At 39.6% G+C, this 26,652-nt stretch overlaps 1 protein-coding gene across 20 annotated transcripts in view; it reads right to left on the bottom strand.

Moving 5' to 3' along the window:
- RIF1 (replication timing regulatory factor 1) overlaps window positions 1-26,652 on the bottom strand; it is a 160,559-nt gene that overhangs the window by 122,518 nt on the left and 11,389 nt on the right. For 18 of the 20 annotated variants that reach the window (XR_008624503.2, XR_008624504.2, XR_010109388.1 and 15 more), the window contains exons 8-20: window positions 24,724-24,816; window positions 18,854-18,992; window positions 14,563-14,714; window positions 12,211-12,328; window positions 10,791-10,967; window positions 10,443-10,553; window positions 9,050-9,112; window positions 7,670-7,770; window positions 5,799-5,885; window positions 4,460-4,530; window positions 4,080-4,260; window positions 2,343-2,450; window positions 1,209-1,358 (exon numbers count right to left, since the gene is read on the bottom strand). Coding sequence is in view for 11 of the 20 variants with exons in the window: in XM_034954275.3 (XP_034810166.1) it covers window positions 1,209-1,358; window positions 2,343-2,450; window positions 4,080-4,260; window positions 4,460-4,530; window positions 5,799-5,885; window positions 7,670-7,770; window positions 9,050-9,112; window positions 10,443-10,553; window positions 10,791-10,967; window positions 12,211-12,328; window positions 14,563-14,714; window positions 18,854-18,992; window positions 24,724-24,816 (1,551 nt within the window). In the remaining 9 variants the exon portion in view is untranslated. The remainder of the gene's footprint in view (window positions 1-1,208; window positions 1,359-2,342; window positions 2,451-4,079; window positions 4,261-4,459; window positions 4,531-5,798; window positions 5,886-7,669; window positions 7,771-9,049; window positions 9,113-10,442; window positions 10,554-10,790; window positions 10,968-12,210; window positions 12,329-14,562; window positions 14,715-18,853; window positions 18,993-24,723; window positions 24,817-26,652) is intronic. The other 2 variants (XM_034954274.3, XM_055108582.2) reach the window with 1 other exon arrangement.

Raw genomic sequence — 26,652 nt, 5'->3', positions numbered from 1 at the left:
CCCAACAATCACTGTGAGACTCTGTCTCAGGGGGAAGAAAAAAAAAAGAACTGTTATTTTTACTTTATTTTATTCCTCCTTAAAATATGTGTTAGATATAAGATATAGAGAAAACAGGCACAACAAATATCATTTCAATAATCTGCATGGAAAAACAACGGTTTCTGTGTGAAGGCCATTACCAGGATCATACACAGTAATAAATAATAGAAAAAACCAAAATGTCCTTAAAATAACAGAATTCCAGGCCAGGTGCAATGGCTCATGCCTATAATCCTAGCACTTTGGGAGGCCAAGGTGGATCACCTCAGGTCAAGAATTTGAGACCAGCCTGGCCAACATGGTGAAACCCCATCTCTACTAAAAATACAAAATTAGCTGGGCACGATGGTGTGCAACTGTAGTCCCAGCAACTCGGGAAGCTGAGGCAGAAGAATCGCTTGAACCCAGAAGGCGGAGGCTGCAGTGAGCTGAGATCGTGCCACTGCACTCAAGCCTGCGCGGCAGAGTGAGACTCTGTCTCAAAAAATAATAAATAAATAAATAATAGAATTCCAAGTAATGGTACAAACATACTACAGAATACTAGACAGCAGTTGAAACAAATAATAGAGCTATATGGATTGACTTGAAACTGAGCCAAGACAGTGTTTTACGAAAAGTTACATAATTACTTCGGAATAAATGCAATAAGGATTTCATTGGCAAGAATACCATATATTCAAATGCATATGCAAGGATCAATATACAAATGACATGCGTAAACAGAAAGAGGTCTATTCTGGAATGACGCATATCAATCTGTTCCCAACAGCTGTCCTTTCCATGAGGAGGGAAAGAAAGAGAAAAGAGACTTATATTTTCTAAGACTACAAACTTTCAAAGGGATTGAATTTAAAGATCTAACAGATACATATGAGAAAGTGAGGTCCAGGAGAGCAAGGCCCTTGAAGTGTTAATCTAGAATGACACAAGCACAAGGAGATAACACAGTATAGTAAAAGATCTTCACTGTTAATGATCCCAAAACTGAATCTTAGAGCCCAAAGACACAAAACTGTTACACAAAGCATACTTGTTTGCAGTACCAACTTTATCACATATAAATAGAGGCAGTAATAGGTGATAGTTCACAAATATTATCTCCATTTACTTGAAAAGAATCCTTTAAAAACAAACAAAAAAAGGTAGCATCAGGACAAACTCACAGAAAAGCCTTCATCTTCCAAACTGGACATTATCTTGGAAGAAAGTTCCTCACAGCACAAGTTCTCTTCTGCTGTTGCCACCAAAGCAGCACAACGAGCAAATGCTCTATATAATTCTGACCAAGTTCTAAGCAAAGTCTTCATGGTGGCCTACCAATAACAACAAAGAAGTTTTGTTAATATATACCTATCTATCAAAGTTTATAGAATCAATACATCTTTAACATTTTTTAAAAACACTGCAACATTTAGTGTGTCAAAAAAGACACTAAAGGCTGGGTGCAGTGGCTCACGCCTGTAACCCCAGCACTCTGGGAGGCCGAGGTTGGTGGATCACCTGAGGTCAGGAGTTCGAGGTCAACATGGCGAAACCCCATCTCTACTAAAAATACAAAAAATCAGCCGGACGAAGTGGCGGACGCCTGTAATCCCAGCTACTCGGGAGGCTGAGGTAGGAGAATTGCTTGAACCCAGGAGGTAGAGGTTGCAGTGAGCCAAGATTGCCCCACTGCACTCCAGCCTGGGCAACAAGAGTGAAACTGTCTCAAAATAAAAAAGAGACTAACACAGGGTAATAACCTTTCCCCCACATCCCAGAGATCTAACTGAAGAGAGGAAATAAGGCCATGATACCAAAAATTATCAAAGATCCAAAAGAACTTCTCTCGCCCTTCATCATTCTCCTAAGCTAGTAATAAAGTCATAAAGAAGTCTTATTTTAGAAATTATTGTGGGCTGGGCACGGTGGGTCACGCCTGTAATCCCAGCACTTTGGGAGGCCAAGGCAGGTGGATCACTTGAGGTCAGGTGAAACTGACCAATATGGTGAAACTCCATTTCTACTAAAAATACAAAAATTAGCTGGGCGCAGTGGCATGGTCCTGTAGTCCCAGCTACTTGGGAGGCTGAGACAGGAGAACTGCTTGAACCCAGAAGGCAGAGGTTGCAGTAAGCTGAGATTGCACCACTGTACACCAAGCCTGGACGACAATGTGAGACTGTCTCAAAAAAAAAAGAGAAAAAGAGAAAAAGAAAAAGAAAAACAAATCATTGTGGAAGCTGATTATAAAGGATGAAATAATATTTTCAGAAAAATACAAATCCCTCGGAAATCAATACTTGACAATGCCTTACCACTGGAAATCTCTGTTCTGAAAAAATGTGGTTTACTGGTAAAGTCAATGCACCATAGATGGCACTAAAATTATGTTCTAAGGCATCACCTTGATTTACTTCATTGGTCTAAAACAAGAAAAATAATGAAGTTAGACAAATTACCATCTTATTCTAATCCTAAGTAGTAACATAACTTATTTATAAGTAGTGGGCAAAACTGTGTTCCCCAATGATGAGATTCAAAATAAGTTTAACTCTTAACCCCTCGAACCTACGCATGTAGTCTTATTTGGAAATAAAGTCTTTGCATATGTTCAGATGAGGTCCTACTGGATTAGGGTCAGCCCCAATCCAATGAACAGTCTTTTCTGTAAGAGGAAAATTTGGATAGGCACAGACAACAATACCATGTGAAGATGGAGGCATAGTCAAGTGATGCAGCTACAACCCAAGGAAGGTCAAGGATTGCCAGCAACCACCAGAAGCTGAGAGGCATGAACAGATTCTGTCTCAGAGCTCCAGGAGAAACCAATCCTACCAACTCCTTGATTTTGGATAGCTGGTCTCCACAACTGTGAGAGAATAAATCCCTGTAGTTTTTAAGTCACCAGTTGGCTGTAATTTGTTAATTGCAACCTGGGGAAATTATGCACTATGTTTAAGTTCTAAAAAAGAATCCCAGAGCCAACTCCAAAGTCTTCTACTATACATACACAGCATTCCAGCAAAAACTCATACAATAAAAAGGGCCTCTGTGATCCTTCTAACAGTGGGGAGCTATTTAAGAATGTAAATGACTTTTCTTCCAGAATAGTGTGCTAGCTTGAGTAGCCAAAACAAGGGCTACGTTAACTATAATGTAAAAAGCTGAGCACAGTGGCTCACGCCTGTAATCCCAGCACTTTGGGAGGCTGAGGCTGAGGTCAAGAGTTTGAGATCCGCCTGACCAATACAGTGAAACCCCATCTTGACTAAAAATACAAAAATTAACTGGGCTTGGTGGCGTGCACCTGTAGTCCCAGCCACTCGGGAGGCTGAAACAGGAGAATCGCTTCAACCCGGGAGGCGGAGGTTGCAGTGAGCCAAGATCATGCCACTGCACTCTAGCCTGGGTGACAGAGTGAGATTCCAACTCAACAACAACAAAAACAACAAAATTCCTTCGAGTTATTTCATTTTTGAGTTACAGCACTATTAGCCCAGAGAATGCATATTCCCATTTAAAGACTGACAAAGAGGCTGACAAATCATAAACAGAACTTGTGCTCCACAGCCTGCCACTATACCCACTTTTGTTAAATAGGTAAACATTGAGGATTTAAGTATTTAAATACACAGATTATTCAACTCTCAATAGATTCCTGACTTAAGGAAATGCTATATGGCTTTGAGGTAATCACCAACGTGGCTTAACTATGGGAATATATAGCCTAGTCAAGATAACCGCTGTTATTCCCTGTTAATAAAACTACTGAAAGAATCCAAGATACAAGAATTTACATCTCTGTGAGCCTTCTAGGTTTATAATCACTACTGAAGAAAATGAAGCTGATTAGTCCCCATTAAGTTATAGTTTCTTTACCAGTGAGGGAGAAATGCAATAAAATCAATCAAAAGTACAACGTTTACCAATTCCACCAGAAAAAATATTTACCATCTTCTATTCAAATTCAAACTTCTATTCATTTCCCCAACTGCACTAACAACAAAAAAAAAGGTCTATTATCCAAAATATGTAGCAGATTTATTTCATACCTGATTAATCAATTCAGTTAATGGGGTGACTATAACACTCCACATTTTCCAGAGATGCTCCTTATTTTCCAACTGCTTTGCATTTTGATTAATAACATTTAAAACTGAGTCACTGAAAGCTAGTGGTGAAGTTGGACCAGAAAGAACACAGCCTACAAGTGATTCCAAACTGAGAAAGAACCTGAACAAAAAATTATAAAAAATGCATCAACTTTTTGGCAGGAATATATTAATTTAATGTTAACAAAATTCTAAAATAACTGACAAAAAGTTAACGAATTTTTTTTAAAAAAACTTAAACTTATGAAATAGTACATAAATAATCTCATTCATTACATAACCTTTCCAAGACAAAGTTTCAAGTTAAAGTACAAACTTACCTTTCATCTGATACACCACATTCCAAAAAATTGTTGAAAATTAATTGAATTAAGAACAAAGCTGGAGTACCCTGAAGGAGAAAATGAAGTCAATCTTCTCAGTTACAAATAGAACATTTGTTTTTTATAATTGGTTATTTAAGAAATAAAATTGTTTTAGCATGACAAATTTAACTTTTGGCATTACTTAGGGTATGACAACCATGTTAGTAAAATTATTTCCATATACTGCACACAAAAATCAAGCTCTTGGCCGGGCGCAGTGGCTCACTCCTGTAATGCCAGCACTTTGGGAGGCCGAGGCGGGTGGATCACGAGGTCAGGAGATCGAGACCATCCTGGCTAACACAGTGAAACCCCATCTCTACTAAAAATACAAAAAAACTAGCCGGGCAGGGTGGCACGCGCCTGTAGTCCCAGCTACTCGGGAGGCTGAGGCAGGAGAATGGCATGAGACCGGGAGAATTAGGTTGCAGTGAGCCGAGATCACGCCACTGCACTCCAGACTGGGCAACAGCCTGACTCTGTCTCAAAAAAAAAAAAAAAAAAAAAAAAAAAATCAAGCTCTTTATAGTCTAATCATAGCTGTTTCCTCTACACAGAAAATCAAGGAATTATGAGATTCCAGATATAAAAAGAACATAGATTTAAAACTTACTGGAATCCCAATGCCTATATCCTGGAGATACTAAGTGCATTTTACATTAGCTTCCAATATTTATGGCAGTAACCAACAGTATTATCGTATATAAACAACTAGGAAACTTTCCTTTTGGAGCCATTTATTTAATCCAGGAAAATAGTTTTTTCATTCACACAGCAGCATATTTAATTCTTTACATTAACTATCAGTTTTTCCTTTAATTTGGTCAATATACTTCAAATCCAATACTCTCAGAATTTTACATAAGGTCATCTTTCTTTTTTTTTTTTTAAAAAAAGGGAAATATGCTGGGCACAGTGGCTCACACCTGTAATCCCAGGATTTGGAAGAGCAAGGCGGAGGGATCACCCGAGGTTAGGAGTTCAAGACCAGCCTGACCAACATGGAGAAATCCCGTCTCTATAAAAATACAAAATTAGCCGGGTGTGGTGGCACATGCCTGTAATCCCAGCTACTCGGGAGGTTGAGGCAGGAGAATAGCTTGAACCTGGGAGGCGGAGGTTGCAGTGAGCCAAGATCGTGCCACTGCTCTCCAGCCTGGGCAACAAGAGCAAAACTCCGTCTCAAAAATAAATAAATAAAATAAAATAAAATAAAATAAAATAAAATAAAATAAAAAAGGGAAGTATAAATGTTTTTGGCCAATCTTCATCATATTACATTTAAGATACTTGCATTAAGAATATCCATATTAGCAACCTGATATGCTGGTGAACCTAATACTTTCTGAGGAAGTCCTTTAATTGTAATTTCCATGAGGACCTATGAGAGATAAAAGGTTTTACAGTAAATTAGCCGTAAAAATATTATCTAATAAAAATCTGAGTGTTAACTATATCTCTAACAATTACAAGTAATGTTCATTCATTAACGTAAATATAATCTCATTAGTTAAAAAAGATCAAATACATTCATTCACTAACATGAATATATCTGCATCCGTTTTAGAAGTTCAAACACAGAAATATAAAAAGCAGGTAAAGTCTTTAATCTCCAACGATAATATTTTCAGTTCCGAGTCTATTTTCCTAGACCTTCTAAATTTCTGTATATGTAAGTACACAGAAAAACACACAACTTCTTGGGCAGCCAGTTATACACACATTCCTTTAAACCATTAAAGCCATTACACTGTAAATCACTAATGATATTAAACTCTGCAACTAACCTTCATTTTACCTTGTTACGGAATTATTGCATCAATATATAAAAATACTGCTATATGAATATCCATTATTTATTCAACCATTTTTCTATTAAGAGACCTTGGGGCTATTTCTACGTTTTTTTATACTACTAATAGAAATTCTGCAATTAATTATACTGGTACCCAAAGCAAATATTCAAAGGACTGCTAATAGTTGGGTATAAGATTGCTAAATCAAACTGACTGAGCCTACCAAATTGCTCTCCAAAAATACTACCATACTGTCTTTTTTTTCTTTTTTGAGACAGGGTCTCATTGTTGTCCAGGCTGGATTGCAGTGGCACGATCTTGGCTCACTGCAGCCTCAACCTCATGGGCTCAAGTGATTCTCCCACCTCTGCTTCCATAAAAGCTGGGACTACAGGCATGTCAGCATGCCTGGCTAATTTTTGCAATTTGCCCACCTTGACCTCCCAAAGTGCTGGGATTACAGATGTGAGCCACCATGCCCAGTGGTAATATACTGGTATGAACATGCACTACATAACTTAAATGTCATAGAAGAGTTATGTCAGTGAAAATACATTTTCACATACTGTCATCTGAAACAGATTAGTAATAATAATAGGCAGTATTAGTTTGTTCCTGGCCCATAGTACTTTCCATGTATCAATTCACTTAGTCTTTAACTACTGCTACATTCCCTCTTTACATATGGGGTTAGGCAAAGCCAAGGGAATAGATAAACTGCACAAATTTACTCAGCTAATGAATAGTTAGGCTGGTATTCAACCTAGTATGCTCCAGAGCCCTTGCTATTAACCACTATGCTATACTGCTACAGAACAAGTAACTATCAAAGTACATAAAGGAAACAAAATCAGAATTTAAGGGTATTGTTTGTTCCACTGGAGCTTATTTTGAGATGCCCATATCATCAAAATCATATCCAATTCACTTTTCTTCCTGTACTACACGGGTTTTAAAAAAAAAAAGGGTTTTAATACCAAAGTCATTATCTTGGTTAAATACAGTTAATTGAAAACAAAGTACCAACTAACTATTAGTAGTTTTCAGCAATCTTGTCATAAAATTAAAGGACATCTGAGTTTCTTCAGTTCAAGTTTCATGTCCTTTACCCTAGTTTTTCTCTGTATGGCGGATACTTTTTTCTTACCACGTTGAAGACTTCTGTGGCTGTTGTTATAGTCACTTTATTAAAAAGGTTTCAAACGACTCTACAGTTAATAGAATGGCACTTATTGCAATAGGACTAAACTGCTGATGAATGCGTGATATAAAAAAGTCTTCCCAAACTAGATTTGTGCAAATATCTTCTATATAAAATTTAACTTCAGAAAATGGTTTTTAAAGTCCAACATACGGGTATTATACTTACCAGCGTTTTTGATACAGGAAATACTTCAGACTTTACTATGCTTTCCAAAGACTTTAATAAGAGAGTCAAAACTTCAGAACCTGGTTTCTCTTTTTTGTTACCTATCAAAAAGCAAAAAGAAGGGTATAGTTTTTTTTTTTTTTTTTTTGAGACAGGGTCTTGCTCTGTCACCCAAGCTGGGGTACAGGGGCACAATCTTGGCTCACTGCAACCACCACTTCCTGGGTTCGAGCGATTCTCCTGCCTCAGCTTCCTGAGTAGCTGGGATTACAGGTGTGCACCACCATGCCTGGCTGATTTTTATATTTTTAGTAGAGACAGGTTTGCTAGGCTGGTATCAAACTCCTGACCTCAGGTGATCCACCCATCTCAGCTTCCCAAAGTGTTGGGATTACAGACGTGAGCCACCACGCCTGGCTGAGAATGGTGTATTTACTTTTTTTTTTTTTTTTTTTTTGATGGAGTTTCACTCTTATTGCCCAGGCTGGAGTGCAATGGCGCCATCTCAGCTCACTGCAACCTCCGCCTCCCAGGTTCAAGCAATTCTCCTGCCTCAGCCTCCTGAGTAGCTGGGGATTGATTACAGGCATGCACCACCATGTCTGGCTAATTTCGTATTTTTAGTAGAGGCAGGGTTTCTCCATGTTGGTCAGACGGGTCTCAAACTCCTGACCTCAGGTGATCCGCCCGCCTCGGCCTCCCAAAGTGCTGGAATTACAGGCATGAGCCACCGGGCCCGGCTAGAAGGGTGTATTTCTAAGCATGTAATTTTAGAGATGACTGTACAGAGAGCTGTAAAAATTTATTTTTTCTAAATCAACAATACTAAGTCCAGTTGACCCTTGAGCAACACGGATTTGGACGGCATGAGTCCACTCCTATTCAGACTTTCTTCCATCCCGGAAACAGCAAGTTCCACCCCTCCTCTTCCCTCCTTAGTGTACTCAACATAAAGACAAGAATATAACCCGTTTCCACTTAATGATTATGTTTTCTCTTATGATTTTCCTAACATTCTTTTCTCTAATTTACTAATATTGTTAATGAACACAGCATATAATGCACATAACATATAAATATGTGCTCATCAGCTATTTATGTTATCAGCAAGGCTTCCAATCGATAGTAAGTTATCAGTAGTTAAGTTCTGGGGGAGTCTGAAGTTATATGTAGATTTTGGACCATGTGGTGGGTCAGCACACCTAACCCCAGTGTTCTTCAAACATTAACTACAAATTAAAAACTGGAAGCTACGTTAGTGCAAGAAATACTTTTAAAATAAATTTTATATATTGTCAAACAATTCACCGGATGCTATAAAAATCATCTGATCACCACCTGTTTCAAAAAACAACATTTGATCAGTGTAATAGTGCTTACCTGATTCAGTAACTGACTTCACCAAGCTAATTAGCTCCTTCCAGATAGCACTGACAACCACATCTGTCAAACAAAATAAACTTGAGTATTTTAAATGAAGTACATATGACTACATACTATGACTAACACTCTCCCTTTACTTCCTTACATTAAACAAATAAATTGAACAATACTTAATTTAATTTTCCTCATGATACTCAACCCTGTAGTAAGTTTATAAAACACTATCACTTCGTTTTTGTTTGTAGAAACTAAATATGTTTATTTTTTTGAGACAGGGTCTTGCTCTGTCCAGGCTAGAGTACAGTGGCACAATCATAGCTCATTGTCATCTCAACAACCTGGGCTCAAGCAGTCTTCCCACATCAGCCTCCCAAGTAGCTAGGACTATAGGTACACACCACTACACCCATCTAATTATTTTTTTTTGTAAAGATAGCACTCTCACTACGTTTCCTAGGCTGGTCACAAACATCTGCCTCAAGTGAACCTCCCACCTTAGCCTCCCAAACTGCCAGGATTACAGGCATGCGCTACCATGTCCAGCCATAAATGTGTTCCTTAAAACAACTATAACATGTTAACAATGAATTGTGTAACTAAGGGTAATTGTTTTATCTTTTTTTAAATTATCTTTCTTTTCTGAATTGAATGCCCACTACTTTTGGGGCAGAGATTGTTCACGGAGATTCAGAAGGATATCTAACAACCAATAGAAAAAATTTATGTGATTCATTGTGATTCTTTTTCCAACTAGTTAAAGAGCAAACAATTTTTGAAAGTTCCTTTCCTCATTATTTGATAGGCCATGTAACACAGGAGTTTAGGCACAGATGCTAGAGCCATAGAGCTTGACACGGTACTACCACTCGTAAGTGACTCTGCATAACTTATGTACTTCCTGTATAACCCATTTTCTCATTTGTAAAATGAACTAACATGGTATGTTACTGCGAAAATTAAATGAATAAATGTAAAGTTCTCAATGCACAATCTGGCCAGTAGGTGGCACTATATAAATATTTGTTATTTTATCTTCATATTTTTTATTTTTTAATAAGAGTCTTGCTCTGTCACCCAGGCTGGAGTGCAGTGGCACAATCTTGGCTCACTGCAACTTCCACCTCCTGGGCTCAAGTAATTCTCATGCCTCCGCCTCCCGAGTAGCTGGGACTACAGGTATCTGCCAACATGCCCACCTAGTTTTTGTATGCTTTGTAGAGACAGGGTTTTGTCATGTTGCCCAGGCTGGTCTCGAACTCCTGAGCTCAAGTGATCCACTCACCTCAGCCTCCCAAAGTGCTGGGATTACAGGTGTGAGGTACTGTGACTGGCCTATTTTTTCTTCTTTTTAAACACACATTTGAGCAAATAATAAATCAAATTCTCTTACCGGGGGCATCTTTTCCAACTGCAACAAAGCTATCATGAACAGCAGTGATAAGTGTATTTGCATGTTTGGAAAAAAAGGAAGGGCTGCTGATTAACGGATGTTCCAGTGGCTCTGAAAGGGAAGAATAAAAGATAATTATGTAAAACAACAGATTTATGAAATACATTTCTCGCTATAAAACTTTAAAATGTCTATTAAGTAGGTGTGTTTTCTATAAAAAAAAGATTCATATTTCATACACAACTATAAAATATTTTGGCTGTGACAAAATAACACCTCTCCTCACCCCAATGCATTAAGTCCTAGACTGTTTTAGTAATTAAAATTATTCTTAAAACCTTTAAATACCTAAGCTCAGCACAAGTTTATTTTGCTTAGCAAAACTCAAGGCTTCCGGACCCAACAAGAAATGAAGCAACATTTCAAGTCCCAAAAGTTGAATGGATGGGATTGTGGCCATTCCACCTAAATTCGAACTCAGGTTCATTCGGGGAGTTCCCGGGGCTCCGTACGGGGAGGAAGCACCTTTAAGGAAAAAAAAAAGAGTTAAGTCATACAAGCTCATTTTATATTAGCTACCCAAATGCATACATTTCATTTCAATGAAACTTTTAAAAACAGAGTTTAAATGTCTCAGGCATTAATCCATACCTTGAAATATTAATATGCAGGTATTCTGTAACAAATTTTGAAGACTCAGATGGCAAACATAAAATAATACATATGACACACATGTATATCATATGTCTTTCAATGACATACATAAAGAAGACACTTTATAACTGCTAAGATTTTTTTTTTTTTTTTTTTTGAGACAGAGTCTCATTGTACTGCCCAGGCTGCAGTGCAGTGGTACAATCATAGTTCACTACAACCTCAAACTCCTGGGCTCAAGCAATTCTCCCATCAGCATTCCAAGTAGCTGTAACTATAGATGGATGGATACCACTGTGCTCAGTTAATTTTTAAATTTTTTGTAGAGACAGGGTCTCACTATGTAGCACAGGTGGTATCCAACTCCTGGCTTCAAGTGATCCTCCCACCTCAGCCCCCTAAATGCTGAGATTATAGGTGCCTGCCACTGCACCTGGCTGAAGTGTTGTTTTTGTTTTATTTTGTTTTTGTTGAGACTGAGCTCACTCTGTCGCCCAGGCTGGAGTGCAGTGGCGAGATCTCGGCTCACTGCAATCTCCGCCTCCCAGGATTCAAGCGATTCTCCTGCCACAGCCTCCCAGGTAGCTGGTTATTACAGGGGCCCACGACCACGCCCAGCTAATTTTTTTATTTTCAGTAGAGACTGGGTTTCACCGTGTTGGCCAGGCTGGTCTCAAATGCCTGACCTCAAGTGATCTGCTGGGCTCGGCCTCCCAAAGTGCTAGGATTACAGGCGTGAACCACCTCACCTGGCCGATGTGTTGTTTTTAATAGCGCTAAGATTCTGGTTCTAAAATCAACAGTTTCATGTTAGCTGCTCTGAGGCTTTCTTTGCAATGCACCTCATATAATGTACTGAAAAAACATCCGTCTCTTCTAACCACAACAATGCGCTTACAACAGTAATCAGTAATATTAAAAAAAAAAAAAAACAGAAAAACATGATAATGGATTTTTTGGTAATGAACCTAAAAAATTATGAAGTGCTTCATTTCAAACGAAAAACACTGAGCAAAACCTCTCAAAGCCTTTTTTTTTCCTACTTCAAAACTATGCTTCTAGGTCAACAAAGCCTGATTAAAAAAGCAAAAAAAAAAGAATATCTACCTCTTACCTTTGTGTACAGGAGTCATAGGATTTAAACCTGGAGATGTAGCTACATGACACGAATTGCCCTGAGGTGAGGCATTAGAATCAATGCTTATTGTACTTTGAATCAGAGGCACACAAACCTATGGGGTAAAAGAAAACATCGATCTATAAACTATACAACTGTCACAGTTTTTAAAAGCCTCACATAATATAAATTTCATTAAATGGAGCCTTAATATATTCCATTTTACAGATCGTTTCCATGCACAAACAGGCTAAAAAATGAAATTTGGAAAAAATATGAACATTACAACTGTATTTGCCCGAAATGTGTATTACCTAAATTTGTTTATATACATCAACATCTGAACTGTACACATTATTGGCAGACTAATTTTAACTTTTTAAAACTCTGGAAAATGTGAACTCAGACAAAGCTCATTTCTAACATCATCCTAGTACCACTCACATGTAGTTACCAAATAAATTATTCCAATTAATGTATTGGACAAATGCAAAGAATTAGCCTATTGGACCCTTATAATGGTAGAATTTGGAAAATTCATTATGATGCAAATTACATTATTGACAATGCCCATCTTCAATTATTTCATGTTATATAAATTTAAAACTCAATAATTAAAAAATTAAAAACTGAATAAAAATGGCTTAAGTATATTTATAAGTCCTCCTGTCCAAGAATGCATTCCCTGCTATGCAGCTATTTATATAAAATATAAAATATACCCCTAAAATATACCCCCAGAAGTAAAATGTACCCCCAAAATCCAAACTAAGTGATAAAGAAATGAAAAAGATGTTAGCAGAGCTGCTCCTTTTAACTGTAAAAAAATTCAAAAACCAGGCTGGCGCAGTGGCTCATGCCTGTAATCCCAGCACTTTGGGAGGCCGAGGCAGGCAGATCACAAAGTCAGGAGATCGAGACCATCCTGGCTAACACAGTGAAACCCCGTCTCTACTAAAAATACAAAAAATTAGCTGGGCGTGGTGGCGGGCACCTGTAGTCCCAGCTACTCAGGAGGCTGAGGCAGGAGAATGGTGTGAACCCAGGAGGTAGAGTTTGCAGTGAGCCGAGATCGTGCCACTGCACCCTAGCCTGGGCAACAGAGCAAGACTCCATCTCAAAAAAAAAAAAAAAAAAAAAATTCAAAAACCAAGGATGGAAATAACTGCAAATAACTCAAAAGGTTTAGGTTAAGATTAAACTTTATATCTAAATGCCAGTAAGGATATGCAAATCCTGAAGAATTCGTAAAATCATTGTGTAACAATTAAAAAGAACCTATAAATAGGATTCAGTCATTGGTTATCACTATGCAGCCTAGAAAACGGAGGAAGAAATAAAAAAACAAGAACTGGTCCAACCTTGTATCTACCCAGTGTAGCACTTGATTTCTCTTTTTTTTTTTTTTTTGAGATGGAGTCTCACTCTGTTGCCCGGGCTGGAGTGCAGTGGTGTGATCTCAGCTCACTGCAACCTCCATCTCCTGGGTTCAAGCAATTCTCCTCAGCCTCCTGAGTAGCTGACACTACAGGCACATGCCACCACACCCAGCTACTTTTTTGTATTTTAGTAGACACGGGGTTTCACCATGTTGCCCAGGCTGGTCTCAAACTCCTGAGCTCAGGCAACCCACCTGCCTCTGCCTCCCAAAGTGCTAGGACTACAGGCGTGAGTCACCGCACCCGGCTGATTTCTATTTCACTGATGCTGCTTTTCTTCTCAATTATATTCCAAATGCTCTAGGGGAAAAAACCCTTTGTTTAAAATCATAATGCTTGTAGAGTAAGAATGTTTGAGTACTTGCTGATTTAAAAACATTTCAGGGCCAGGCGCGGTGGCTCATGCCTGTAATCCCAGCATTTTGGGAGGCTGGCAGGGGCGAATCATTTGAGGCCAGGAGTGCGAGACCAGCCTGGCCACCATGGTAAAACCCTGTCTACACTAAAAAATACAAAAAATTAGCCAGGTGTGGTCGTGCGCCTGCAGTCCCAGCTACTCGGGAGACTGACGCAGGAGAATCACTTGAACCCAGGAGGTGGAGGTTGCAGTGAGCCGAGATCGTGCCACTGCACTCCATCCTGGGAAACAGAACAAGACTCCATCTCAAAATAAATAAATTAATAATAAATAAATAAAAACATTTCAGGTAAAGGGGCTCCATTTCAAGCAACTGAACAATATCCCTTGTGGGAAATGAATTTAAGTTCTCTGCCAGTAAAGTGAAAGATCTTTTATATGTTCTAGTCTGCTAATAAATAGCAAAAACACCACCAAAGGATTACATTGGTAAGAATTTAAGAACACATTAACAAAAACATAAAGTGCTATAGTCAACACTTGTAATGTTACCTGTTCAAAATTAGCAGGAAGATGAGGTCCAAGTCTCATCAGTAAATACCACCAGACTTCTAGTTTTGTTAATGCTAGAGTTTCTGTTCTCACATGGATGGAACTCAAAGGCTGCATTAACAACTTGAGTCTTTTTGCACTACATAGTATATCTTAAAAGAAAATAAGCACACAGTTAAAGAGACGTCCAAGCTAAAGATTAACTCTAACATTAGCTGTGCAATAGTCTTTTATCACAGCAAGATAACATATTTTAAAATTTTTTTTAAAAAATAAATCCCCAGGCTGTCCTTGCTCTACCCAAAACTTGCATTTTGATAAACTGCAGTACAGCTGAACCAAAAACACTCAATAAATCAAAAATATATTTTAAAACAAATAAGTAATATTTATTAGATATTGTGTGCCGGGGCAATTTCCCACCAGGGAATACTTCAGGTTGGTTACAAATGAGGGGATGCTATTGACATCTTAGTGAGTAGAGACTATGGACGCTACTAAACTTCAACACCACACCAGGACAGTCCTGAAAAACAAATTATCCAGCACAAAATGCCAAAACTTTGACAAATACTGTCCTAGCTGCTTTAGCATTCTCATTATCCCCATTTGACAAAGAAACGGAAGCATATGTTTACATTATGTCAAAAAAGACTATCATTTTAAAAATCAATTATTAATATATTCCATCAAAAATCATTACTACTGGGGCCACTGACTGAATACATTTTTGAAATCTAAATAGATTCATTTAGATTCAGGACTGCCCTATCTTAACAATAATCATATTGTTAAAATTCAGCATAGAAATTAAATCCAATCTTCAGAAAAAACATTTATGCCAAATGAGTAAGACTGGGGATATGTAAAATTAAGACACAGTCTGTGCTAAAATAACTTGTCAAAAAGACCTTAAAAGGGCTGGGCGTGGTGGCTCACGCCTATAATCCTGGCACTTTGGGAGGATGAGGCAGGTTGGTCACTTGAGGTCAGGAGTTTGAAACCAGCCTGACCAACATGGTGAAATCCTACCTCTACTAAAACTACAAAAAGGTTAGCTGGGCATGGCGGTGGCGCCTGTAATACCAGCTACTCAGGAGCCTAAGGCAGGAGACTCGCTTGGACCTAGGAGGCAGAGGTTGCAGTGAGCTGAGATCGCACCACTGCACTCCAGGCTGGGTGACAGAGTGAGACTCCGTCCTGAATAAATAAATAAATAAATAACTTGAAAAGGATTCTAAAACATCAATCAGGCCATGTATTTGGTGGAATGGCACTCAACAATGTCTGTTACAACTACTCTGCCATTTAGCTATTTCAATTAACAGTTCTATAAGAAAATAAAGGCTATCACTGTATGAACAAGTTCTCCAGTCCAAGACACTTCGTTTTTGGGGTCTCCTATTCTTTTTGTTCGTTCATTCATTCATTCATTCAGAGACGGGAGTTTCACTCTTGTTGCCCAGGCTGGAGTGCAATGGCATGATCTCGGCTCACTGCAGCCTCCTCCTCCCGGATTCTCCTGCCTCAGCCTCCCAAGTAGCTGGGATTACAGGCATGCGCCACCATGCCCGGCCAACTTTGTATTTTTAGTAAAGATGGGGTTTCTCCATGTTGGTCAGGCTGGTCTCTAACTCGAGAACTCAGGTGATCTGCCCGCCTCTCAAAGTGCTGGGATTACAGGCGTGAGCCACCACGTCTGGACTCTATTCTATTTATGAGAAGAGCTCCATAATAGTATCTCTACAGTAGCAGAGATTAATTGCCATGCAATAAACCAATCTCCTTTAATTAAAAAATCTGATTTTACACAGGACAGTGATGGGTGCCCAATTTTTGACTACTTTTTCTAGTCGGCCACTAAGCCATTCTACCCAGTAAAATTTAAGTGGATGTGTATATAAGATTCTTAGAAGGCTATTTCTAGGTATAGGTGAGTAAGCTGTGAAGAAGTCTTTTCTGCTCTTCTGCCTTCCCTCCTTCCTGTCTGCAATTAAGACAAATCAAAGATGGCAGAGTAAAAATACAGTCATCTGATTCCTTGATGACTTCCTGGATCCACAGCATCAGTCATGGATTCCCTAGCTCTGAACTTATTTTTAACTTACTATCTTTAAACTACTCTTATTTTATGCTTTAACTTAATTCCTAAAGATTGTAGTCCCAAACATTACCTCACACTTCTGGGTTTACAGTTAGACCCAAATACATGCCAGCTCATAAACATAAAAATAAGCTACAATTTCAATTAAAAATTATAGTAGAATGAGCACAGTGGCTCACACCTGTAATCCTAACACTTTGGAAGGCTGAGGCAGGTGGATCACTTGAGTCCAGGAGCTCGAGACTAGCCCGGGCAACGTGGTCAAATCCCACCTCTACAAAAAATACAAAAATTAGCCAGAAATGGTGGCACACGCCTGTAGTCCCAGCTACTTGGGGGGCTGAGGTGGGAGGATCACTGGAGCCCAGGAGGTCAAGGCTGCAGTCAGCCACTGCACTCCAGTCTAGGTGACAGGGCAAGACCCTAAGTGGGGGGGGAGGGGGGGAACCTATGCCCCCAAAATGTACCAGTATTTTAAATAAAAGTAATTATAGGGCTGGGAGCAGTGGCTCTTGCCTGTAATCCCAGCACTTTGGGAGACCGAGGCAGGCAGATCACAAGGTCAGAAGTTCGAGACCAGCCTGGCCAGTATGGTGAAACCTTGTGTCTACTGAAAATACAAAAATTAGCCAGACGTGGCAGCGGGCACCTGTCATCCCAGCTACTTGGGAGGCTGAGGCAGGAGAATCGCTTGAACTTGGGAGGCGGAGGTTGCAGTGAGCTGAGATCACGCCACTGCACTCCAGCCCGAGCAACACAGTGAGACTCCATCTCAAACAAAAAAGAAAAAAAAGGCCGGGCGCGGTACCTCACACCTGGAATCCCAGCACTTTGGGAGGCTGAGGCGGGCAGATCACCAGGTCAGGGGATCAAGACCATCCTGGCTAACACGGTGAAACCCCGTCTCTACTAAAAATACAAAAAAATTAGCTGAGCGTGGTGACGAGCACCTGTAATCCCAACTAATCGGGAGGCTGAGGCAGAAGAATGGTGTGAACCCAGGAGGCGGAGCTTGCAGTGAGCCGAGATTGTGCCACTGCACTCCAGCCTGGACGACAGAGCAAAACTCCGTCTCAAAAAAAAAAAAAAGTTATTATACATTAATGCAAATAATCACAATACAAAACATATTAAAAGGAGGAAGAAATGGGATAAATAATGGTCTTTGGCAGGAAAAATATAGGATAAAAATCAACATTACTTAGCAGCTCTTGTAAACATACAGTGTTAATTAAATCTAAGATTAACTACCACCTAGTTAAGTACTCATACGAATACAGTTTTGGGCTAAATATTCTTTCTAGTGAATATATTATCAGAAAACTCCATTGAACAATAAGAAGGTAAGGTTAAAGTAAATCAAAAAGAATGACTTCCATATATCAATATTAAACCACTATTAGGTACTCTTCTAGAGATCCTGAAAGAAGTAAGGTCATCGATCACTGATATTTTTATTCCATGGAAATCACAACTGCTTCCTATCATCTACTGGCTATGTGACCTCTGGAAAATTACTCAATCTCTCTAAAATAGTGATTAATAATTACATCTCAGGTTTATTGTGATGATTAAACAAAATATACATAAAGTACTCAACTCAGTGCTAACATGTAAGAAAGCCACAAATAATAGGCTGGGGGCAGTGGCTCACGCCTGTAATCCCATCATTTGGGAGGCCAAGGAGGGCGGATCACTTGAGGTCAGGAGTTCCAGACCAGCCTGGCCAACATAGTGAAACCCTGTCTCTACTAAAAATGCACAAATTAGCCGGGTGTAGTGGTGGGCACCTGTAATCCCAGCTACTCGGGAGGCTGAGGCAGGAGAATCGCTTGAACCTGGGAGGCGGGGGTCGCAGTGAACCAAGATCCCATCACTGCACTCCAGCCTGGGCAAGAGCGACCGTGTCTCATAAAATAAATAAATAAAAAAGGAAGCCACAAATCATTATTTTTCACTTTGTTCAGTTTTTGAAATACTGTGAAACAGATTTCATATTTGTGATTTCCAATGCCTAGTATGTGAATTCTATTTTCAGTACAAATTTATTCCTGTTCCCTTAAAATGAAAATAATTCAGTAGTAACTTAACTTCAACTTAAAATCCAAAAAACCAGAAAAACTTCATTTATCTTGCTTTAAGCAAAACAAATTCACAGAAAATCAAAATTGTTAAAATATTACTTACCTGGATTTAAAGCAAAATTATCTATTAAACTCTTCCAAGCAATAAAAGCTATCTTTTTAATCATGGGTGCTCCACTACGAAATCCAAGTTCTTCTAGTTGCAAGAGAGAATTGATGAAACTCCCACTTCGATGCAAGGTCTAAAAAGGGGAAAAAATCATTAAGAAGTTATTTATCTGCATGAAACAGAATAATTGCTATCATTCCTTTATTCATTCACTTAACAGATGCTCTTAGGACTTCATAATATGATGGGGAGACAAAAGACAAATTATTCACAAAACATAAAGAGATGTGTTAAATGTTAGATATGTTAAAAGTCTTAGGAATATAAGAAAATAAACTTTAAACACACATTCTAAACTCAAGATCACAAAATATATAAAGTTTGAAGAAGCAGACAATGTACAACACAGAACATTTCTAAAACAGAAAATTAGGAGAGCAGATAAATCGCAAACTTTATCAAATCAATACCAAACAAAATATACATTAAAAAATTATATTAGAGAAAAAAGGCGTTGAACCCTGAAAATAATAAAAATAACCTTTCAAACAAACTGAATGGAAAATTAAGGAAACATCTTATTTCATGGCTGTAAAAGAAATATTTTTTAAAAACAGTATTATCTGCTAATAAAAAATAGTAAAAGTGAGATAAAAATCAAGAAAACTGAATAACTTTTCTTTTTTTTGAGAGGGAATCTCACTCTGTCGCCCAGGCTACAGTGCAGTGGTGCCATTTTGGCTCACTGCAGCCTCCATCTCCTGGGTTCAAGTGATTCTCCTGCCTCAGCCTTCCAAGTAGCTGGGATTACTGGCTAATACTACCACGCCCAGCTAATTTTTGTTTTGTTTTGTTTTGTTTGAGATAGAGTCTTGCTCTGTCACCCGGCTGGAGTGCAATGGCTGGATCTCAGCTCACTGCAACCTCTGCCTCCCAGGTTTAAGCGACTCTCCTGCCTCAGCCTCCCAAGTAGCTGGGATTATAGGTGCGTGCCACCATGCCTGGCTACTTATTTTATTTTTGGTTGAGGCAGGGTTTCACCATGTTGGCCAGGCTGGTCTCGAACTCCTGAACTCAGTCCACCTCGGCCTCCCAAAGTGCTGGGATTATAGGCGTGAGCCACCATGCCAGCCTAATTTTTGTATTTTTAGTAGAGACAAGGTTTTGCCATGCTGGCCATGCTGGCCAGGCTGGTGACTAACTACTGACCTCAAGTGACCCACCCGCCTCAGCCTCCCAAAGTGCTGGGATTACAGACATGAGCAACCACAGCTGGTAGAAAACCAGATAACTTCTGAATTACTTCCAAATATTATGTAAGATTTAAATGGGAATACTATCAAACAAAAAGAAAAATATGAGCTCAGGAGAAAAAAAAACAAAAAAAAAAAATTAAAAAAAAAAAAAAGGCCAGGCACGGTGGCTCACACCTGCAATCCCAGCACTCTGGGAGGCCAAGGCAGGTGAATCACCTAAGGTCAGGAGTTCAAGACCAGCCTGACCAATATGGAGAAACCCCTTCTCTACTAAAAATACAAAAATCAGCCAGGCGTGGTGGCACATGCCTGTAATCCCAGCTGCTCGGGAGGCTGAGACAGGAGAATCACTTGAACCTGAGAGGCCGAGGCTGCAGTGAGCCAAGATCATGTTTGCACTCCAGCCTGGGCAACAAGAGTGAAACTCTGTCTCAAAAAAAAAGAAAAAAAGGAAAATAAAGCACAAAATGGAAAAATGACAAGTAATGCATCACAAATAAAAAATTACATCAACACGAATGCTCCTAACAGGCTATAAACCACATATAATCTTAACAGGCTATAAACCGGTAACAAAAAAAAAAGGTTTAGAAAATAAAAAACACACAAGTTAGCTATAAGAGCTAAAGGAAATACTTCGTAATAGATCTAGCCCAAGAAGTTAAAGACACAAGGTGAAAATTACGAAGCACTGCTGAAAGAAATTAAAGACCTAGGCCTGGCACAGTGGCTAACACCTGTAATCCCAGCACTTTGGGAGGCCGAGGCAGACGGATTGCTTTAGGTCATGAGTTTGAGACCAGCCTGGCCAACATGGTAAAACCCCATCTCTACTAAAAATACAAAAATCAGCTAGGCATGGTGGCAGGCACCTATAATCCCAGCTACTCGGGAGGCCGAGGCAGGAGAATCACTTGAACCCGGGAGGCTGAGGTTGCAGTGAGCCAATATAGCCAGGACAACAGAGCGAGACTCTGTCTTAAAAAAAAAAAACAAAAAAAAACCCTAAATAAATGGAAAGACATCTGTGTTCATGGGTAGAAAGACTTAACATCAATGAAATGCTAACTACTCAAGGCATTATATGCAGATTCATCACAATCCCTACCATGATTCCAACTGTCTTTTTCACAGATAAAGGAGTCGATCGTCAAATTCACACGGAATTGCACAGTCTCAAAAAGCCAAAACAGCCAGGCGTGGTGGCTCACACGTGTAATGCCAGCACTTTGGGAGGCCAAGGCGGGAGGATTACAAGGTCAGGAGTTCGAGACCAGCCTGGCCAATATGGTGAAACACTGTCTCTACTAAAAATACAAAAATTTAGCTGGGCGTGGTGGCGTGCGCCTGCAGTCTCAGCTACTCGGGAGGCTGAGGCAGGAGAATCGCTTGGACCCAGGAGGCAGAGGTTGCAGTGAGCTGAGATCACGCCACTGCACTCCAGCCTGGGCGACACGGACAATCTCCAGCTCAAAAAAAAAAATAAAAAATAAAAAAAATAAAAGCCAAAACAATCCTGAAAAATAATAAAACCAGACAAACTGACTGCCAAACTTAGCATAAAGCTACAGTAATTAATACATATGGTAATGGCATAAGGACAGCCATACAGACCATAAGAATAGAATACTGAGCTTGGATATAAATCTTTACACCTATGTTCAACTGATTTTCAAAAGGGTACCACAGGCCAGGCGCGGTGGCTCACGCCTGCAATCCCAGCACTTTGGGAGGTCGAGGCGGGTGGATCTCCAGAGCTCAGAAGTTCGAGACCAGCCTGGCCAACGTGGTAAAACCCCTTCTCTAATAAAAATACAGGAAAGAAAAAAAAAATGTGCCGAGCATGGTAGTGCGCGCCTGTAATCCCAGCTACCTGGGAGACTGAGGCAGGAGAATTGCTTGAACCCAGGAGACAGAGGTTGCAGTGAGCCGAGATCATGCCACTGCACTCCAGCCTAGGCAACAGAGTAAGACTCTGTCTCAAAAAAAAAAAAAAAAAAAAAAAAAAGGTACCACAAGGATTTAATAAAAACAACCTCTTCAGTAAAAGATACTGAGGAATCTGAACATCTGCATGCAAAAGGATGAACGTGGACTCTCACCTTACACCATATCCAAATATTCACTCAAAATGGTTCAAAGATCTACATTCAAGATCTAAAACTGGAAAATTCTTAGACGAAAGCATTGGGAAACAAAAATGACACTGGATTTGGCAACAACTTCATGAATATGATGTCAAGTACGAGCAATAACAAAAAATATATATATTATACTTCACCAAAATTAAAAACTCTGCAATGGATATTACCAAGAAAGCAAAAGAGAACCTACAGAATGGAATTAAATATTTGCAAATCACAAAACTAAGGGATGCATATCCAAAACATATAAAGAACTACAACTCAACAACAAAAATTCAAACCTACTCAAAAATGGGCCAAGGACTTAGACATTTCTCCACAGACAATGAAACAAACAGCCAAGAACCAAGTGAAAAGATGTTCAACATCACTAGTAATCAGAGAAATGCAAATCTATACCAAATCAATCCCACTTCACATTCACTAGGATGGCTATCAAAAAAAGGAAAATAAAAAGTGTTGGTGAGGATGTTAAGGAAGCGGAACCCCAGTGCATTACTGGTGGGAATGTAAAATGGCGCAGCTGCTACAGAAGAGTTTGGTGCTGGCTGGTTCAAGTGGCTCATGCCTGTAATCCAGCAATTTTGGAGGCTGAGGCAGGTGGATTACTTGAGTTAGAGACCAGCCTGAGCAGCGCGGCAAAACCCAGTCTCTACAAAAAATATGAAAAAAAAAAAAAAAAAATCAGCCGGGCTGGGTGGTAGTCCCAGGTAATTGGGAGGCTGAGATGGAAGGATGGTTTGAGACTGGGAGACAGAGGTTGCAGTGAGCGAGGTTGTGCCACTGCACTCCCGCCTGGGTGATAGAGCCAGACCTTGTCTCAAAAAAAGAAAGAGTTTGGAGCTTTCTCAAAAAGTTAAGCATAGAACTACTACATAACCCAGCAATTCCACTCTTAAGCATATACCCAAAAAACTGAAAGCAGGAACTCCAACAGATTTGTACACTGGTGTTTACAGCAACATTATTCACAATAGCCAAAAGGTAGAAACAACCTAAATGTCTCTCAACAGATAAACAAAATGTGTTATACACATACAATTACTCAGCCCTAAGAATCCAACTTTAATATATGTTATGACATGGATAAATCTTAAAAACTTTATGTTTCCAGGAACGGTGGCTCACGCCTATAATCCCACAACTTTGGGAGGCCGAGGTGGGCAGATAACAAGGTCAGGAGATCGAGACCATCCTGGTCAACATGGTGAAATCCTATCTCTACTAAAAACACAAAAATTAGCCGGACATACTGGCACATGCCTGTAGTCCCAGCTACTCAGGAGGCTGAGGCAGGAGAATTGCTTGAACCCGGGAGGCAGAGGTTGCAGTGAACCAAGATCACGCCATTGTACTCCAGCCTGGGTGACAAGAGCGAAACTCCGTCTCAAAAAAAAAATAAAAAAACTTTATGCTTAGTGAAATAAGCCAGACACAGAAGGGCATATATGTTATAATTTCACTTTTATGAGGTACCTAGAATAAGCAAATTCAGAGACAGAAAGTAGAACAGACATTACCAAAGGGTGATGTCTGGGTGCGGGAGGAGGGCAGAGGAAGTTTACTCTTTAATGAGTACAGTTTTTGTTGGGGATGATGCACAAGTTTTGGGTATAGATAGTGGTGATGCTTACAACATTATGAACAGATTTAATGCCATTGACTTGTTCATTTACAAATGGTTAGAACATGTATATTTACCACAATAAAAGCAGCACACCCCCTACCACCCAAAACCTGGCTTAATCATTGAACATACAGTTGATTCTCATTATTCATAGTAATTATGGTTTTCTATTATATAAAGTAGCCTTGAACACTAAATTGGCAAATACTGAGTGATCACTCCCATGGGAAATACAGGGTTAGGTTCTCTGGACACAACACTTTTGTCAGCTGTTCAATATATAACCTGCTTAACGTCTATTAGAAGATATTTTATACAAATGAATCACTAACATCAAACTCACAGCCAGTAGCTCTATAAATCATGCCTGAACAAAGTTTATTTTCACCACTGGGTATATCACAGCCTTCCTTTGCTTAGGAACACAAACTAGAAAGCACCTGGACCCAAGCTTTAGGTTCCAAATTTAAACAGTGAAACCACCAGGAAAAGCACAGAAAAGTGAAAAATGTGGCATTACATGGATTATAAAAAGGACACCTGTTTAAGGTATGAGAACTAAAACAAAAAGGCAGAGCGTAACCTTGCTTGACCTCAGCTGGAAACATGCACGTTGTGTGACTCCAATTCTTTGCCACTTTGGGTGTCTACAAATGAAAGCAAAAGCAATGCAAGTACTGGTTTCAGATTTACAAATAAATTTTAGTGAGTAGGCATGAAATAATGAGCATCAGCTGTACAAAGGAAATAATGAGCATCAACTGTACAAAGAAAAGGTAAGAAAATAAAGAGTCCAGCATGTAAAAACTGTTGACTGTTCATTAACTGGGCACTTACCCTTCCAAGTAGTTTGACAAACAAAGGCCATAATTTTAACACGTAAGTCTCATTTTTACTCATAAATAGCTTCTGAAGTTCTGAGATTAATTTCTGCAAACAAAAGCAATTAATTTACCAAACAGACTCTTAGAAAAAAAAATCCAATACCAAAGTCTAAGAATAATTTTCAAAAACTGATTCAACCAAATAGTTTTCTCCATAATAAAAATATTACCCCACCTGAGGCCAGGTGCGGTGGGTCAAGCCTGTAATCCCAGCACTTTGGGAGGCTGAGGCAGGAGAATCACCTGCCTCGGCCTCACTCTTGAAGTCAGGAGTTCAAGACTGGCCTGGCCAATATGGTGAAACCCTGTCTCTACTAAAAACACAAAAATTAGCTGGGCATGGTGGCAGACGCCCATAATTCCTGCTACTCGGGAGGCTGAGGCATGAGAATCGCTTGAACCTGGGAGGTGGAGGTTGCAGAGAGCAGAAATTGTGCCACTGTCCTCCAGCCTGGGCGACAGAGCAAGACTGTCTCAAAAAAAAAAAAAAAAAAAATTTCCCAAAAGACTTCAAAAGGAAAACTGAAGCATATAGCAAATCCGAGTGAGTTTTTACAGTAAATGCTCTAATACAAACACTCAGATTCTACCATTAACACTTTACTATGTTGGTCTTATCACCTATCTGGCCACCCTACCATCCATCAATCCAACTTTTTTTTTCTACCAATATACTTTACCCTAAAAATGTCAGCATGCATATCATTAACTAGTTTAAATGACACTGTATTTTTTCACAATAATGAAAAAATACATTAATAGCTTCATAATCAACAGACACGTGAAATAATTTTTAGCTCAAATTTATATAAAGAATTTCATATATGCTTTGTTGCAAGCTTGATAAATGGGTTAAAGAAAGAATTTTATGGTCAGGCGCAGTGGCTCATGCCTGCAATCTCAGCACTTTGGGAGGCCGAGGCGGGCGGATCACAAGGTCAGGAGTTCGAGACCAGCCTGGCCAATATGGTGAAACCCCCATCTCTACTAAAAATAGAAATATCGGTCGGGCATGGTTGCAGGTGCCTGTAATCCCAGCTACTCCTGCTGAGGCAGGAGAATCGCTTGAACCCAGGAGGTGGAAGCTGCAGTGAGCTGAGACCGCGCCACTGCACTCCAGCCTGGGCAACAATTGCGAAACTCTCTCGAAAAAAAAAAAAAATTATATATGTCACTAAAATTGAATTCATCAGAATAAAGCTATTTATGAGACACTCGAGTTACTGTGTCACACTGAACACTAACAAGAAGTCTTCTGCATTTTAAGCAAGTAAAATCCCAGGTTTTAGGGGCTGGGCGTGGTGGCTCACGCCTGTCATCCCAACACTTTGGGAGAGTGAAGTGGGAAGATTGCTTGAGCCCAGGAGTTCGAGACCAGCTTGGGTAATATAGTGAGACCTTGTCTCAAACAAAAAACAAAACAAGACCTTCAAATATGGCTTTCCATGTAATCTAGAGTAAAAATCCATCCTTACAATGGTCCCTGCCATAGTCCTATGTGATAGGGCCCTCTTTTCCTCTCACTCTCATTCACTCCACTACTGTCATACTGCCCAGAGTTCCCAGAACACCGACCAGGTACACAACCATTAGAGCAGGGCCTTTTGCCCTCATAGTTCTCTTGTCTGGTTCATTATCTACATGGATAACTCCTACTCTGCCTTCAAATCACTGTTCAAATGTCCTTTCCTTTGCCTTCTCTGACCACCTTACATTCCTTTCTCACAGCACTCTCCGGTCCTTGCTCTTCTCCTTAGTGGTCTTCACTTACTACACTATGTACTTAATTATCTCTCCCACAAGAAAATAAGCTCCATCAAGCCTCTTTTGTTCACTGCTATATTCACAGCGCCTGCAACAATGCACTGCACATATCAGATGC

Source organism: Pan paniscus, chromosome 13 (assembly GCF_029289425.2).
Source record: "Pan paniscus chromosome 13, NHGRI_mPanPan1-v2.0_pri, whole genome shotgun sequence".
NCBI lineage: Eukaryota > Metazoa > Chordata > Mammalia > Primates > Hominidae > Pan > Pan paniscus.
This window is presented reverse-complemented; position numbering and strand designations above follow the sequence as displayed.